Below are 17,738 nucleotides of genomic sequence, written 5' to 3'. Positions count from 1 at the left end.
AGACGACAGAAGGTAGTGTCATGGCCTAACTGGCTAAGGCAAACTCACCGAACGATGCCTCCCAGATCGGGGTCAGGGCCGGCCGTGACACCGATCGATCGGCGTCGTCGTCGTCGTCAGGGCCTGCTTCTGCCGCTGCCGCGCCCCTTGCCTGCGCCTGCACGCTCCGTGCACCGCGCAGCCAGGCGCCCACGATGTGACGTCGTCGTCTTGCTGTCCTCGGCGCAGCTTGTCGTCGCCGTGTTCGCGCGTACGATCGACGCGTTCATCGAAACCCCCCCCCCCCCCCCTCCTCCCCCCCTGTGAGCTCTGGTGATCTGGTCGTGTGTTGGGTTGGTAGATTCGGCAGGAGCGACGCGAGACGAGCAAACCGACATGCATGTTTCCTCCTGACAGGGGGAAGGGAAGGCCTTGAGCTGACTGATGTTCAGGTAGATTCCTGGCCAGGCTACAGTATTCCCGGGGAGGATTCTTGCAAGCACAAGCGGACAGACGGAGTTGCCCTCCAGTCCGAGGTGTTCGCATATACGTAGCGGTGTGGGAGAAACGTAAATACTGCCGCCTAAAATATAAACATTTCTAAGATTTTAAACTTCTATTATAATATATAAGTTATATTTTTTTTTCTCATCCCAACCAATCACAATTATTCTGACCTTAATCTTAATTTCTGCTAAAACTTCTAGAAATATTTATATTTGAGAATAGAGGGTGTACATGATAGCTGAGAAATGTAGATCAGACCTGAAGCTTAAACCAACTGAAGAAAGAGCATTCCATATGAAAAGCCCTCCATGCTCCAGCCATGCAATAGATTATGGATAGCTATGTAGGGAAATCTTGGCTTAACAAAGTGAACAAACAATTCACTGAAACTGTGAGTCAGGCAAGTAAAATTATCAACCTTGGAAGCCACAGACCAGTCCTGTAATAGGCACCGGGTACAAGTAGAATGGCACCTCCCTAAAACTCGAGGGTCCCAACATTCATCACTGGGTGCATTGTACAAACGGCACACAGGTTAACAGTTCCACGACCTCAAAACTCAATTGTCAAGAAGCTCATGGCCCTAGAATCACGCTAATGGCACTTCCTGATTCTAATTGCTTAACAAAAACCACACACCTCCACGCTAGGCATTGCAGGCGATCTTCCAACTGCTAGCCTCAGCCAAAAAAACAAGCCGCTGACTATGAATAAAAAAGAAACCCACTAACTATGAATAACATCCTGCTTATCAACCGTCTCGTCTATCAGAAAGATGTGAAGTAGTTGGAAGCAACAATTGCTCCACCTGCATCTCTACCTGAGATTGAGCTTCGTTAAGAGCCTGAACCTGAGCTTGAGACTGTGCATGCGCATGAGCTTGTGCCATGGCCTCTGCTTGGGCTTGGGCTTGACTTTGCTGCATAAGAAACCGATTCATTCGCTCAAGAAGCTGGATTGCTTTCCTCTTTCCTCTGTCTGTGCCACTTTTGGCTAGTTCCTCCAACAGGGTCACAATTCCCTGCTCCTGCGCTTCAGCAAGATGCTGTTGCTGCTGTTCACCATTGCAGAGATGCACCAGAACAGCAGCAGCATTTTCCTTGTTCCTTGCTGATCCATTTCTGATTACTCCAACTAGCATTGGAATGGCGTTGGCTGAACTAATTGCAGTCTTGCCCTCAGGATGGCTCGAGAGAATTGCCAATATAGCAAGGGCCTCATCCATCATACCACTTTCAGTCTCAGTGACTAGTCCTAATAGTACAGGGATCAATCCAGCTCTAACAGCTTTGCCCTTGTTGCCCTGATAGATACACAGGTTAAATAGGGCTGTAGCTGCATCCCTTTTACCCCGTTGACTTCCATTACTCAACAGAAGCACAAGAGCTGGAATTGCCCCAGAAGCCCCAATTGTTATTTTGTTCTCATCTACTAGTGAAAGACTGAACAGTGTGGCAGCTGAATTCTCCCGAGCCTCCATGCTTCCCCTCTTCAACACATGAACTACTCCAGGAACAGCTCCAGAGGTGATTATTCTTGCCTTGTTCTCTTCATATATCGAAAGATTCAAGAGAGCAGTAACTACATGCTCTTGAGTGCTAACATCAGTTATAGATAGCAGGCTAACAAGAATAGGAATAGCACCAGCATCTCCTATACAAGCACGATTTTCAGGACTGCGCTTGGCAAGCTGACGAAGCATACCTGCAGCCTCACGCTGGTCTTCTAGGTTTTGTGACAATAATTTCTGAAGAAGCTCAACGACGTTGCTATGTTCAGCAGCGGTACATGATGCTGGTGCATTATGATGTTGAGCAGCACGTTTTGGTGGCTCCATACCATTTGCTTCACACCATTGAGCTATAAGGCTGCGTAAGACATAATTTGGGGTTAGAGATTTATTGGGAAGCTTCTGCTGTGTCTTTGGACAGGTGTCATGCCCAGCCTCCAACCATCTCTCTATGCATCCTCGCTCATAAGTCTGCATGTGCATATTGAAGGAATTATTGTAAGTCCAAATACAAATGGGAGGCATGCGTATTGAAAGTAGACATAGGTTAATCAACTACCTGTCCAGTGGCAACAATAACTGGATCTTTCATTAAATCCAGCGATATGGGGCAACGGAAATCATCCGGAACAATCAGAGATGCCATGTTGTCTTTTCCCGAAAGTTCTGTCGTATTTACTGGGGTTCCCATTTCAGGATCTCGACTCTGCACAAAATCCTTGATTCTTTTTAGCAGCATTGACATCTTCTCAACAACGGCACCAGGATCACCGCCACTAGCCATCTCGTGCAAGATCAATGATTCTTGATTGAGGTCTGATATAGTGGCAAGCTGCAACTTGTCAGATAACCTCTGGAGAATATCTGGGTCAACATTAGCACTGGTGCTTGAGTTGTAGACGGACACCAAATCATTAAAGAGATCATCATCAGATGGATCAGATCGTTCTTTAGCTCTTTTGAACTGAGCATGTACCAATTCAACCTGCACAATAGCCACACACATGTTAACAAGTTTGCAAAATTGAACAAAACAAAATAAAAAAAATACTAAAAATATCTCACTCCAATAGTTCTTTTACTAAATGGAAAAAAAATACTCATGAATATGTTAGCCTACCTGTTCTCTTACTTCATCTGATATGTCAAGTTCATCAAATGAGATTAAACCTAAGGCTTGTTCAAGCCTTGCAGTAATATCCTGGAAAGACTTCATTATTTTCTCTCTCTCAAGAACCTGCAAAATCAAACCCTTATGGTTAGGAAATGCACATGACTGTCTACTAAAAACGTTGCATTCCTCAATGTCCGGTGTTTACTAAGGCTGCGTTCAGGAGGAGGAGAACCCCTCCTCCCCGGCACGCAAAACGAAATATGTACTACTGCATGATTAATTAAGTATTAACTAATTTGTTTTTTGAAAAATGGATTAATATGATTTTTAAAACAACTTCCATATAGAAATTTTTTGCAAAAAACACTGTTTGGTAGTTTGAAAAGCTAATATTTGTAGTAGTTATGCATTACAATAGGGACCCCTAATTCGTAAAATTTTCAACCACAAATCTGCAATTGACATATTGAAAAAAAAAAGTTGATGTAAATCAGTTACAACATCAATATGGAACTCCAGAAACTACCATTTTAGATCCACCCAAGAAATGTGAAATTTGCATCTCTCGCTGCTCATAGCTTGCAATAACCACACTATCCTTACCACATGTGTTTGTGGCCCATGATAGCCAAGGTCAGCAGTGCATGTACCAGACTATATTTCAGTTTTTTTTTTTCATGAGCAGGTTCCAATGTACCGATCATTGGGCAAAAAAACACAGCAGGCGATGCTCGCACTCCAAAAAGGAAAAGAAGAAGAACAGTTGATGAGAACCCAGAAGAAATTTAGACGATGAGACCTCTACGTATAACTTCTACATTAGCGATTACTAAGAGAATTTCTTCACTTAATCATCTGCGTAAGAACTTTAATAGGAATGTCAAATGTAATCAGCATGTGATTTTTCTCTTCTTTTTTAATTCAAGTAGAACAAAGCACTTCTGTGAATAGTTCATCTTCATTGTAATAACCACAATTATGTTTTGTGTAACAGAACTGTTAGTCCACGAGCAACAGTACAGAATAAAGTAAAGAGCTATTCTTTTGAACAAGTCCGATGCTACAGATCCATATTAAATGCATTTTTCTTGGTACATTTCTTTTTTCCTTTGTAGTTACATGTCACCAAAGCTCCCAGGTTCATGAGTGACACTACTTTTGAAAGGTTTTAACAAGGCAGGGATAAGATTGTCCCCATATTCCCGGGACGAGGATAACGATCCTGGGAGGGGGAACACAGCACATCATTCTGACGAAGGTTACAAGATAAATGCACGAGTGCAATCAGTTTTTCTTTTCAGCTGCAAAGAGCAACCCAGGTATGGAAATTAACATTTATGGTAACTCAATATATGCCCTAGTGGGACCAGGGTTAATGTGCAGTAACTTCACAGAGTTTTCTTTACAAGTCAGAAAAAATGATGTTTATTGAGCTTATATACTATAAATGCCCTGGTGGGACCAGGGTTAATGTGCAGTAACTTCACAGTGAGCTTTCTTTACAAATCAGGGAAATATAGTTTATTGAGCTTCTATACTATAAATGCCCTAGTAGGACCAGACTTTGAAATTTTGATTCGAAATTTTTACAAGTAGATCCTGTATGAAGTGAATCTGGTAAAAAAAAGGAAACTTGTTTGGATGCACTGAAAATTCGTTCAAATGCAGCAAAAATCTGCTGAAAAGTAAAAAAGAAAAGAATTTTTCAATCCCCCACAGAGATGTTTTTGCAATGAGAACCTAAAACACCGAGCGGAACCTTAAAACTAACCAACCATGATGCTATAAAATATTGCCCATCAAATAATTTATTATATTATATATATATACAAAATACACTTGTATACACTAGCGGATTTTCCCGTGCAATTTTGTGTGCAACTATAGATTATAAAAGAGCAGAATTTCATATACATGTTTGTTTCCATAGATGCAACTCTACATTGTATAAAATTATATGATAAATCTACCCCATTGTAATCTTGACCTAACCACAATCTAACGGTGCAGATATTTCTCTTTTTCTGCAATTAACGTGGCAAATTATTGGTGTCCAGTACAAACTTAGTGGATCCTTACTGACCTCTCCTAATAATATAAAAGATCGAAACAAGACTGTTTATCAAATACATCTCTAGTTTCAATTGAATTTTAGTCTAGCTGCGCACAAAATTGCGTCAGAAATTAAGCTCGTTACAACTTATGTGACAGAATTAGTTCCTATACCATGGTTGAGGCCGATTTCACTCTGACCCACCAGCGAAAAGGAAAAATATAATGAGATAATGTTTTTGACAAGCTTGTTGCTAAACAGCATCAACTGCTCTGGCCCGGCATTGATTTGACACCCAGGTATAACAAAACCTGGTCCAACCTTCAGCATGTATTATTAAGCTTGAGCTTACTTCACAACCACAAAATAACAATTAAGAAACAACAAAATATTTTAAAAATGTAGAGATACAGTAGATCATGTCAAAGAGTTATCTAAAATGGTCATATCACAGGGGACAATTGGAAGTGCTAATACGAAGTTTGGAGTATGAACGCACTAAAATCCGCTCCAATTCTTGAGGCAAATTCTCCTATTAAATCCTAAATAAACTCGAAAGGCCATAAGCAGAAGAAATGTAATCTTTTAACGACCAAATATGGCAACAAAACAACGAGCCTCAAGCGAGAAACGCACCAGGGAGATCTTGCTACCGCTGACGCCGAGCCGGAGGAGCTCCCTGGAGTCAGCGAGCGCCTCCCTGAGCCGCCGGAGAGCGGAATACGACACATCCGGCAGCGGCCGCGGCCCCTCCTTGGCCTCCTCCAGCATGGGCGCGAGCAGCCGGATCCGCCGCGACAGGTTGCAGAACTGCCGCCGGTATGCATTCCTGAAGTCCGAGATGGCGGCGATCTCTTCCACCAACTCCACCAGCTTCTCCACCAAATCCCCCGCCTCCTCCTCCTCCTCCTCCTCCTTCTCCTCCTCCTTATCCTTCCCCTCCGCCGACTCCGAGCTCGAAAGCGGCGGCGGAGAAGACGCTGCTGCCTCCGCTGCAGCAGGCGCCGCGTCGGCGTTAGGGTTCGGCTTCGCTTCCTCGTCCATGGCGGCGGCGCTGGGGCTCAAGCCGCCCTAGTGTGCGGTGGCCGGAGGCGGGTGGTGGTGGCGGCGAGGGCGAGCGGGCGATGCGCCGTGGGGGGATTTGGAGAAGTGTAGACGAGGTTGGAGATTAGTGGCTTTTCATCGCCTCGACTAGTATAGCCTCCTCCTGCCAGTGGGCCACCCGGTCTGGTCCCACCAGTCAGTGTAACCCGTGAACTTATACGGGCTTACGCAAGCCGCCGCCTCCTTCCGCGGCGCCGGCTCGGCTCGGCTGGTGCGCGGGTGCACCGGAGGTGTAGACCAAGGGAGTTGGAATAATCTCGATGAGCAATGGACGGTGCAGATGGCCACACCGGTGTACTATGTGAGATGGTAATCGTGAGATATGATGACCCACTGGAGGCGGAGATGGAGTGGACGGCGTGGCTTTTGGGCTGGCTGGAGTGTTTAGATTTTGGTGGCTTTTTCGTTGAGTGGCTCGTTAGTTAATCTTTAGAGATAGCCTAATTTGGACGGATAGGGACTTCAAAAGCACAATGAGATGCGTGATGATCTGTCTGCTTAGCTAAGACAAGACTGGACTTTTTTTTCGCCTAAAACCACACTCTAATCAGAGCTCAAACTTTGCAAGTTGTAGCACATGTCCAAAAATGATTTTCTTTTTAATCGTTGTTTTGTTATACTTTAGTTACCTATTCTATTTAGTATAGATATTTGTTCGTACAAGTTTATTTGAGATGCGTTTACAGTGTAATGGCTGGGCAGCTGGCAATGCATGTATCCCATCAGCCTGGATTCGAATCTCCTGCATGCCGACTATTTCACCTAGTTTGACGTGTTGAGACGAAGTATCTTATTACGATTGAACCTTTCACCGGTGCCTAACGATTTTTTAAGTATACAAGTTTATTTGCTCTAATGGTAACTATATATTCATATTTTTTTAAACACAAGTTTTTTGTTTTATATTCATGATGGACAAGTTATATAAAATTATTGCGCCGTATTCTGAATAAATCATAGACATTGTGACTCGTAATGGACTAGGTCATAAGTTTTGGAAACCAATCCTTAAAAAAAAGTTTTATTTGGTCAAATTAAACAAGCATGGTAACGTATGATAGTGATCAAAGATTTTTGGATACCACTTTGTCAATGACATATGTAAGTTCGACAAGAAGAATAAGAAGAGCATGTGCATTATGAAATGGTCTTTGCTTATGTGTTAACCTGTCCAGAAACTGTTTCTCAGTGCAGCCATACATTTGTAATCGAATGACATGGTACCTTTTGCATTTTCTCCCAAAAATAATCAGCAAATACATTCGTATACATTCTTGTCGTATTTAAGGATCTCTTGAGCTATATACATGAGTATTATATTATGTGAGATTCAACCCAACTAATAGTTGATACCTCGTCGTGAACTCTTTATCATTATTCGTAGTCACTATGCAAACACTGGCCTAATCATACGTGTCGTGGTTCCGCTACACAAGAAAAGAAGGGGATTTCTTTAGGTTTTGTCTATAATAACATACACCTGGTCCAAGCTAAAAGGACACACGAGAGCATTTGCCCAATTCGTATATTGCCGGCGCACGTAAGCTTTTACAGATCGAATTGTTCTCCAGCTGCAATCATGCAGAGCCTTTTTGCCGCCGCCCAAGGAATCCGCCGAAATGTATGCTCCTTCCTTCCAAGCAAGTGCGTTCTCTCCCCCCGTACGTCGCTCTCGCGCAGCTGTTGCGTCTGTCCGCATGTACGATAGCCGGCTCCCAGCTTGCGCGGCTGGCTGGCTGGCAGCCTGGCTTGATCTCGCTATCGGCTATACTCTCCGGTTTTCCTTGCGGCCGCGGCGGCTGGCCAACTGTACGCGAGCCGCCGCCGCGGGCTACCTGGGCCTATCCCCCTATGGGCCCCTAGCGCGCACATGGTCTGACGTGTTCCCCGAGGCCAGTCAGGGCCCACCGGCCAACCACCGCAGGGGGAGTGGGGGTGGGGGGGGGCGATCCACGCCGTCGTGAAGGTCCCTGGCTGATCCGACGGTGGGGAGGGAAATCAGGACGCTCCTCTCCTCTCCTCATGTGAATGGATGGGACGCGCTCACGCGCGGCGTGGACTACTGTAGGAAACAGCCGGGAGACGGCTCCGTGGCCGCGACACTTGTGCGCGTGGTCCGCGGCCTCGCGCATGCGCATGTGATCGAGGGCTGAAAACGCAAGGCAAGGCGACGCAGTCACGCAGACCACAGGGCGATGCAGCGGACCGACGGACTAGCGGGGTCGTCGCGAGTCGCGACGGGTGGCGCTAAAGCGGATCGCGGACGCCGCCGCGTCCTCCACTTCTGGCGCTGGCGGGGCAGCATCTGTGCCAGGCAGGGCCGCCACGCCTGGCCTGCGGGCTGCGGTCCCACCAGCGCGCGCGGCGCGGCGCTCCTCTCGCTCGCTGGAGTCGAAGTGCGGCGCGCCGTGGTTGGCGGTCGGCCGGCACGCGCGGTCACGACGGCAGTTGCCTCACGTTTGCCAGTTGGGTTGGGACTTGGGATGGGCCGACGTGCTGCAAGCCTGCAAAGCTGCTCAAGCCACCGAACCGAGCTGTGGAATAAGTTCACTTTGTGACCCTTAAAAGGGATCGAAATCTAATTCGTAACCCTAAACCACATAACTGGATATCTCGACCCACAACTCTTAAAACCGGTGCAATTTAGCTCCTTGGTGGTTTTATAGGGTGGTTTCGCTGACGTGGCGTGGCATCCTAGTCGTCAAATAAACTTTAAAAAAAGTAGGGCCCACCTGTCAGTGACCCCCTCCTATATTCTCTCTTTCTTTGTTGAGAGCGGCATCGGGGCGTAGAGAAACCAGGGGCGGCGGCTCTGTCGCGGAGGCTGGCGATAGAGGGAGGACGAGGGGAACGCCGGCGGTGGCCCACGCTGCTGCTCGTCATCCTCGCCCTCGCAGTTACCAGCGTGGTCTCCGACGGCTCGCGAGTCGCTAGACCACATCTCCATCAACTGCACCCGTGGGGTCGGGGCCACCTCCGGTTGCCGCTCCGTCCACTCATGTCGTTCAGCACCGACGAGGAGGGCGGCGATGACGACGCCATGGCGCTGCAGATACTCAACGCCATCACGAGGGCCAAGGGGAGGAGATGTTCGCGCGGGAGAGGATGTGTGATGGAACGGCAGCGGCGGTGGGTGCGCAAGGGCCGGAGCGGCGGTGGTGGCGGTGGCAATCGGGAGGACGGGAGACCAGATGGCTGGGTGCAGACACGCTCCTAGGCGACGCAGGTGCGGCAATAGATGCCTGGGCCATTACCGAGCACCACCGCCACCCCGGATCAGGACGCGCGAGGCGGCCATGCCACGGGCCCACCACACGGAGCGTCACCCCAGTCGTGGTCTCTCACCTCCGCGCCGTGCCTGAGGCCCCTCGAGGACCGCCTTCACGCGCGGGGCACGCCGCCTGTGCCGTGCCCCTCCTTCTTACGTCCTTGCAGCGGAAACGAATAGCCGACGCTCAGTCCACAACGCCGAGTTCCTGCATGTCAACTATCGACTCTGTCTTGGCAAGTGACGCCCTTGACGCCAGCGCCATGGGCGACCTTGGCAAGCTATCCACCTGCCTCAACTTCCTCCCGCCGCCGCGGCCCATCAATGACTTCTGGCGAGGAAGCTGCATATCCGACCAATCCCCACTCGCCCGACCATTCTGCCACCAGTGACGGGGTGGAAAGGGCTGGGGTCTGAGGAGAGCCCCACCGTCGCCCATCATCATCCTGGCGTCGTGGATGTCACGCCAAGAAAAAAGTGGGGCAAGAGAGAGGGTTGATCGGATGAGAAGTGAGATATATTAGTAGAGAGAGGAAGATGACAGGTAGGCCCGCTTTATTTTTTAGTTTATGTGATGACTTGGATGCCACGTGGATGCCACGTCAGCAAAACCGCTGAGGGAGTCAAATTGTACCTGTTTTAAGAGTTTGGGGGTCAAGATATCTGATTTTATGGTTGAAGGTCACGAATTAGATTTCAATCACTTTTGATGGCCACAAAGTGAACTTATTCCACCACAAAAGGAAGAGGAAACAATCAGACCGGCCCATTACTACGCAATACTACTAAATCTAACTTGCCGGCCCGTACACAGTTGGCCTGTTACTAAACAGTTACTCCAGTACTACTCGCAAATCGCAATACTACTAGATAAATAAAGGGACAATTGTTCATTTGACCCTGTTCTGAAGTCCAACTACTAATTTAACCCTACTTTTTAAACTTTGCTCATTTAACCCTGCTTTCTAAAATCGAAATTGCCGTCTGATCCTCTTTCCACTCCACCGTTAGGGTTTTTTAAAGGAAACAGAAAAAAAAATCATTTTATAATATAAACTGACTAAAATAACCCTGAGCAGTGAACACCAAATCAAACACCAAATTTCTCACCCCACGGTCAAATTTTTCATCCCGTGCCTTCTTGGCGGCGCAGCTAGGGTTCGGCGGAGGCGGCACACGGTGAGGGCGGCGGCGGCGGCTCGTGATGGGAGCTGTGGTCCAGCGGCGTCGACGCTCGGTGGGGGCTGCGGTGGCGGCGCACAGAGAGGGCTTCGGCTATGGCGGAGGCGGCGGGAGCTGCGGTGGTGGCACGAGGCGGGGCTGCAACGGCGGGCGCCGCGCGGTAGGGACTACGGAGATAGCACTTGGCGCGAGCTGCGGAGGCGGCGTACATAGAGGGCTTCGGCGGCGACGGCTCGCGAGAGCTGCGGTGGCGGCATACGGGTGCTACAGCGGCGGCATGTGCGGGCGAAAGGGCTTCGACAACGACAGTATGCAGGTGCAGCAAATGGCGGCATGCAGGAGTTGCAGCGACGCGTAGTGCGGCACCGACGACGACGCGCGAGTGCTCCCGCGGCGGCGCGTAGGAGCTGCTCAGCTGCAGCAGCAACGACATGCGGGAGATGGCTATCTAGCATTCGAGCTCCATCTGGTTAGCCTCCGGATTTTTTTTAAGCCTGCGGGGATACCTTAACTACGTGTTTGTGTTTTTCTTGGATATGTACAGTTTGAGATTGATGTTACAAAAAATTTACCAAATCTGTGAAGTGTAAGTTAAATTTGTCAAAAATATATAAAATTTATGTCAAAATTATCGAAATTTGTCAAACGTATGTTAAATTTATCAAACCCATATCAAAATTTCTCAAATATAACACCGCTTTGTCAAACCTGGATAAATAAAAATAATAATAAAAGTAGGGTCAAATGAGCAAGGGCATAAACGGTATTTTTGTCATGAGCTAACGCCGTTAGGTTGCCTTCACAGAATAGGGTCAAGCCTGATCTTTATTTTTAAAAAAGAGGGTCAAATAAGCAAACTTAAAAAAACAGAACCAAATTAAAAATAGGCACCAAAACAGGATAAAAACGTAATTGCCCCATAAATAAAACACGATAAAATGCCTGTAACTCTGTAATGGCACTCGCGTGCTAGATAGCGTCGGTGGATTGACTCGGGACAAAAGTCACAAAACCCAATCGCAAGTTGTCCTGCTCCTACCATCATGTTGCTGTCCGGCACCTACGGCGGTGGTACTCCTATTTTTATTCGCCGTAGGGCGCAGATTTCCGGTTAGTTAGGTCGCGGGTACAGCTCCCGTATGACGCCGCCGTACGCACACGGCCACGCCGTGCCAGGACGCGCCCGCATTTACGCCCGCGCCTCACGAGCCAGCCAGCAACGCCTACACTTTCCTACTACCACTTCCGGTCCGGCCCGTGAGCGTGAGGCGAGCCGCGAGCGCCGCGGCTGGTTGTGCTGCTGCTGGACCGCCAATCTGCCATCGCGTCTGGGTGGTGGGCCTTGTCATCCACTGCCCGGGTACAAAACCCATGTTACTTCATGGATTTCATCAGTCTGAAATACATCAAGTTCCGAGATTTATCCGGTTTCACGTGTTATTAGCGGGTTTTATCACAGGGAAATTTTATACTCGTTTACTAACTACAGGAGGCTGATTAACTGGAGTATTATGGATGGAAGCCGTACGATAAGTAGGTGATTAGTTAGCTCACTTATGCAGCTCACATGGGACACCTGGCTCCAGTTGCAACATGTGTTTAATATTGTTACTGTTAGCTAAAAATATACTCCTATTTGGTTAAGGCGTGACCACAACTCACTACCATTGGTCTCATGGTGTCCCCTGACGTCATCGTCAACCACTCCATCCTATCAATGGCGCCGGAATTCGTTTCTCCTCCACTTCTTTTATCTTGTCTTTAGACTTGATGATGGTATTGTCTTCTTTTCTATTGCAAGTGTTATGTGCACACGTCATACTTCCATACAATACCAATAAGCTGTCCGGTGCCTATATGATAATGCAGAAATGTGCCTAGAATAAATTAGCTATCTGGACGATTTGGCCATACCACATTTACAGTATAATGATACGGGCAAACGGGTGGTACGAAGTAACTTTCTAGATAGATATCATACTACAAAGCACTTTTCACCCGCCGGCAGAACGGACAAAGTTTTCACTAGCTAGAGGTGACCCCGAGTCACCAAGGCCAGTTGACTGAACAAGTTTCTACTCGACACACACACTAGTCCACGTTATATAATAACCGGTAGAAGAAATTGCACGGCGGTTCGTTCGCTTTGAGGTGCAAAATGATCTTCAGAAAACAGGTTTGAGTGGGACGAAATGGAGTGTCGCCATCAGACCATGATGACCTTATTCTACGTGTCGAGCGTCTTTCCTCTCGTGCCAAAAGACAGTCAGGATAACACTCTACTTTTTTCTCAGACAGGATAACACTGCCATCGTTCGTAGCTGAGGCCTGTTTTGGACTAAGAGCCAATTTTTACCCTCCTAATTTTTATGGCAATTTTAAATAGTACCGGATAAACATTTAATTTGATCCAACTTTACCCATACTATATAGCACTACCAAAATATTAATTAGACAAAAATTACCACCAATCCAAATTAAAGCCTTTAGAGTATCCCAACACCTCGTCCAAATTTGATCATCCATATCCTCATATAAATAGTCATAAAAAAATTATCCTTCATATCTCTTCCCACTCCAACATATCATTCATATAACATCCTACTATTCGAGTAATATGTTTCAACTAATAATATATTTGTGTTATTTTCTTCTACAGGGGTTATATTTTGAACGACTAAATTTTTACAATGTTATTTATCACATAAAATCTTTCAAATGAGTATATTTTAACAGACATATTTGTAATCATATCAAGATAAGTAAGGTGACAACAAGAGTTTAGCAACAGGCATGCTTTGTTCCTCTCTTTTTTCTCAAATCCAAACCTTTCCTCTTTTTTCTTCCACTGCCTTTCTTCCTCTCTACTTTTCTCTCTGTTCTATCCTTCAATCTCTTCTCCTTCTCCAACAGGAAGTGGGAGCGAGCGCACAGGGGTGACAGTGGCAGCTCACAGGCAAAGGTGCGCCGATGGCAGCTAGTGCCACATCTTGGTGTCGATAACGACCAGAGTAGGCGCCGCATCGCGGAGCCCGTCGGTGACCCGGTGAGCGCAGAGGGGCGACGTCAACAACTCACGGGCAAAGAGACGCCGGCCGACGATAGCTGGTGCCGCTAGACGTTGGTGGACGGCTTAAGCGAGCCCGTCGGCGGCACCTAGCGAGCGTGGAGGGGTGCAAGGGGGCGATGGGAGCTCCCAGATCTGGTACGCCTCTCCCTCTCCACCCTCTGCATCGTCATTAAGGACTCGTTTTCGTTGGTGGCCAGCGACGACGACAACGACATGCCGGGGTTGATCTGGAACTCCGGAGGATGAGGACGGGAGCTCGATTCAAACATGGTCGTTGCGATTTGGCGTGAGGATAGAGGAATATCAAATTTGGCATTCATCTCTCATGTTTAGCGGATACGTTATTTTTTAAGAATGTGATGACATATCTGCTAGAGGTTTATTTTTATTTTCATGCGCTATTTCTTATACGAAGGACTGGATAGCGCATCTGCTGAGGATGCTCTTAGTTAGGACATTATTTGTGGCAAAGCAACAAGAAGATCCACCTGAAATGAATCACGGGTGTAGCAGGTGGTTTTGCCGAATGCCGATGCATGTGTCGGTAAAGAAACACTCCCGCACGGCCAAACCTCCCTCTTGAATTGTCTATAATCTGCCAGTGAATTATCTGACGGAGTAGCGTCGTATTGGCAAATATACATTTTGCCCTTTTCAACTCAACTGTACTAGTAGCTCTCTAAACTCTGGAGCACAAAAAGGGTGGCCAGTGGCCACCGTTCATGTCAACCACCGAACTCGGGGTCACGCGATAATTGCAAACTTGTTTGTCTCTACCGACTACCGCAATGCCGCAATGGTGTAGTATATCTACAGTTTTTTATAGCCTAGACAAAAACCGTACTACATGAAAGGTTAATACGATCGTCAGATGTTGACAATGCTACGATCCACTTTGTTAACCCGAGCGAGTTCCCGAGTCTTCAAGCTTTGGGTTTGCCTAATCCCCCACAGGGCCGGCCCTGGCCCTATGCAGCCGAGGCGACCGCCGGGGGCCCATGATGGTGGGGGGCCAACTCTAAAAATTTAAAATCCTTCGATGAAGTAGATCTTTGGTCGCACTGCAAGATTTTTGCGAAAACATTTAGGGCCCCTTTGAATCAAAGGATTCATGTAGGAATTTCATAGGATTCAAATCCTATAGGAAACTATCCTATTTGGCCCTTTGATTCAAAGGATTGAAGCTCTCCAAATCCTATGAAATTCCTATGGAATGGCACATTGCATGTGGATTTTAGAGAAAATTTAGCAAGAGCTCCAATCTCTTGGAAAATTTCCTTTGAGTCTATCTTTCTCATCCAATTCCTGTGTTTTTCCTGCGCTCCAATCAAACGACCATTTCTGTGTTTTTCATGTGTTTTGCAATCCTCTGTTTTACACTTCAATTCCTGCCAGAATCCTGTGTTTTTCCTATTCCTCTGTTTTTTCTACCCTGTGATTCAAAGGGGCCCTTACTCATGAGAACTCATCCGATGTTTAGATCAATGATTTTTAGTCAGAATCTTCGATGTCCGCGCCTGAGATTCTGAAGTCTGTTATGGATACAGATTGCTATCCAAATGTTTCAGTTGCCTATCGAATTCTCTTAACTGTACCTATGACGGTAGCTTCAGCTGAAAGAAGTTTATCAAAATTGAGGTTGTTGAAGAACTATTTGAGATCAACTATGTCGCAAGAAAGGTTAAATGGCTTGGTTATGTGCTCTATCGAGAATGATATCTTGGACACTATTGATCTTAATACCGTTCTTGATGATTTTGCATCAAGAAATATCCAAAGAAGTATCTTTTCATAAGAAGCAATGAATATGATGGGGTTCTATTTTTCACTAAGGTAATGATATTAGTTCTAAGGTATTATTTTAGTCGACTTTATTTCTCAATAATTACCAGACATATTAAATTTAATATATGGATATATTTATTTTTGTTTTGCAAGTAAAATTAGCGTCTATATATATCACAAAATTTTTTATATAGTTTAGAGGGCCCATCACGATAAGTTCACCTAGGGCCCTCAAAATCATAGGACCGGCCCTAATCCCCCATACCTATGCATATTACTGGCCGGGCTCCCTCCCTCAACTAGTTCTAACACCAACTCAAATCAATGTTGCATGGACCTGTTCAAGGATTTGGCAGAATAAGACGTGAAGTTTGATGACCGTACAAGTGATCAACAGCCAAAATAGAGGTACATTCACTTGGAGGACAAAAAAGCCATCGCCCATCTCATAGCTCAGTGGAGGTATCCTTTCTTAATCATACATGAAGCTTACCAGTGTGGACGTTTTACTTGGTGACTAAGATATGCCATTCCGTAGCTCTCAGCCTCTCAGTGATTCAGGGAGATAGGCGATGGCTTTTTTGCCCACTAGCTTCACTGGTTCATCAAGAACACGATGCCTAACCTTTAGCTGAAGTGCTCAATCTGTCCCCACCCAAAGATGCAGGTCAGCATGAACAAGGGACAAAACTGAAAAAAGGAAGGGATCTGGATAGTTTATGGATTTGGAACGAGTACCATGCGTAGGCATGAATGAAATGCATTTTTACAAGTCGACGGTCACTACAGAACTCATTTTCAATGGGAAGGCAACTTATCTAGCGCTTGAAAAAAAAGAATGATTTTACGAGTTCACCTAATTACAGCACTAATAATTTGTACCATGATGTTCCTAATAGGCCGTTATCTAATCAAAAACCGTAAACAAAATCTATTTTCACCCGGCAGTTCTCCAAATGGAATATCAACCTTTTTTTTAGACTGGTAATGGAATATCAACCTTATCCCGTGTATTCGGGACTCAGGAGGAGAATGGGGACAAATTGCTGTCGTACGCGTCGACAACGGTGTCAACGGGTGAATCATTAATCAAACAGATAAGGAAAAACAGTGGATGGCTTAGCACAGACTTGGACCATGTAAAAACGGTGTCACTGCGTGCTCGCTGGAGACACACTGTCCACTCCTCTTTCTCTCGGGTTTACAGATCGATCGGATGGGTTCAGTTGTTTCGCCACCCAAATGCCAGCCAAGTACGACTGTACGAGTACTACTTCCATCCACCACGAGCACTAGTCCACCTTTGCAGGCTAGGTACAGCGGAGAAACGCATGCAAGGGCCGGCCGTCCTGGTATTTGACACTTCACAAGCCAAAGCCAACCGTGTTATACACTACCAAGCATTTGTCTATAGCACCGGCCACCTGCCAAATAAATCGAGGCATAAATGGAAAGGGACCAGTGTGTCGTGAATACTGGTAGGGGCTGTGAAATTAGGCCTATAGAGCTTTTGTGAAATCTATGATTGTTTTCATGTGCAACGACCCAAACAACAATTCTAGTTTGTAAACAAAATGAGGGAAATGTATATAGTATCATGTGCACATGTGGACTGTGGTCTGATTGCAATTTGAGAGAAAAAAAATGTGGATAAGGTACAGTATGAGGAAAAAAAGGTTGTTTTGGACTTTGTTGTACCCAATATATAGATTTATCATCATGGTATATTAGTAATACGCAAAATGAAACAAAACTATTACTCTCTCTGTCCCATAATATAGCAACCTAGTAACTGCTGTAACATTTTATAATATAATGAATCTATACATCCTCCTGTCCAGATTCGTTGCACTGTAAAATATCACATCCCGTAATAAGTTGCTATATTATAGGATGGAGGAGTAGATGGTAGAAGTATAGTTTATAAAATAAATTACTAGTACAATTTGAATTATCCAACATGAATAATAGAACATATTCGAGCTTAAAAATTAAGTCACTCGACTAGAGGTAAATCCAAAAGATTGGTTTTAGTGACTGAACAGAGCATCTATTTCTTTCGATTACATCATTGCGTGGTATAACTACCAGACAACCCCCCAAAAAAAAATAAACTAGCAGATTGTGATTAATGCCCTTTTCTCCCCCCACAAATAAAAGCTAGTA

The 17,738-nt window shown here is 46.0% G+C and overlaps 1 protein-coding gene across 1 annotated transcript; it reads right to left on the bottom strand.

The window, feature by feature from the left end:
• Window positions 1–865: 865 nt before the first annotated feature.
• Window positions 866–6,326, bottom strand: LOC4332412 (protein spotted leaf 11). Its single transcript, XM_015777309.3, has 4 exons — window positions 5,800–6,326; window positions 3,117–3,233; window positions 2,556–2,981; window positions 866–2,467 (listed from the first exon to the last, which is right to left on the bottom strand). The coding sequence occupies exons 1-4, from the start codon at window positions 6,205–6,207 to the stop codon at window positions 1,238–1,240; spliced, it is 2,181 nt and encodes a 726-aa protein (XP_015632795.1). The 5' UTR covers window positions 6,208–6,326; the 3' UTR covers window positions 866–1,237.
• Between the last annotated feature and the right edge of the window lie 11,412 nt (window positions 6,327–17,738).

The sequence above is a fragment of the Oryza sativa genome, chromosome 3, assembly GCF_034140825.1.
Source record: "Oryza sativa Japonica Group chromosome 3, ASM3414082v1".
Lineage (NCBI taxonomy): Eukaryota > Viridiplantae > Streptophyta > Magnoliopsida > Poales > Poaceae > Oryza > Oryza sativa.
The sequence above is the reverse complement of the archived record's forward strand: the minus strand, read 5'-3'. Positions and strand labels throughout refer to the sequence as shown.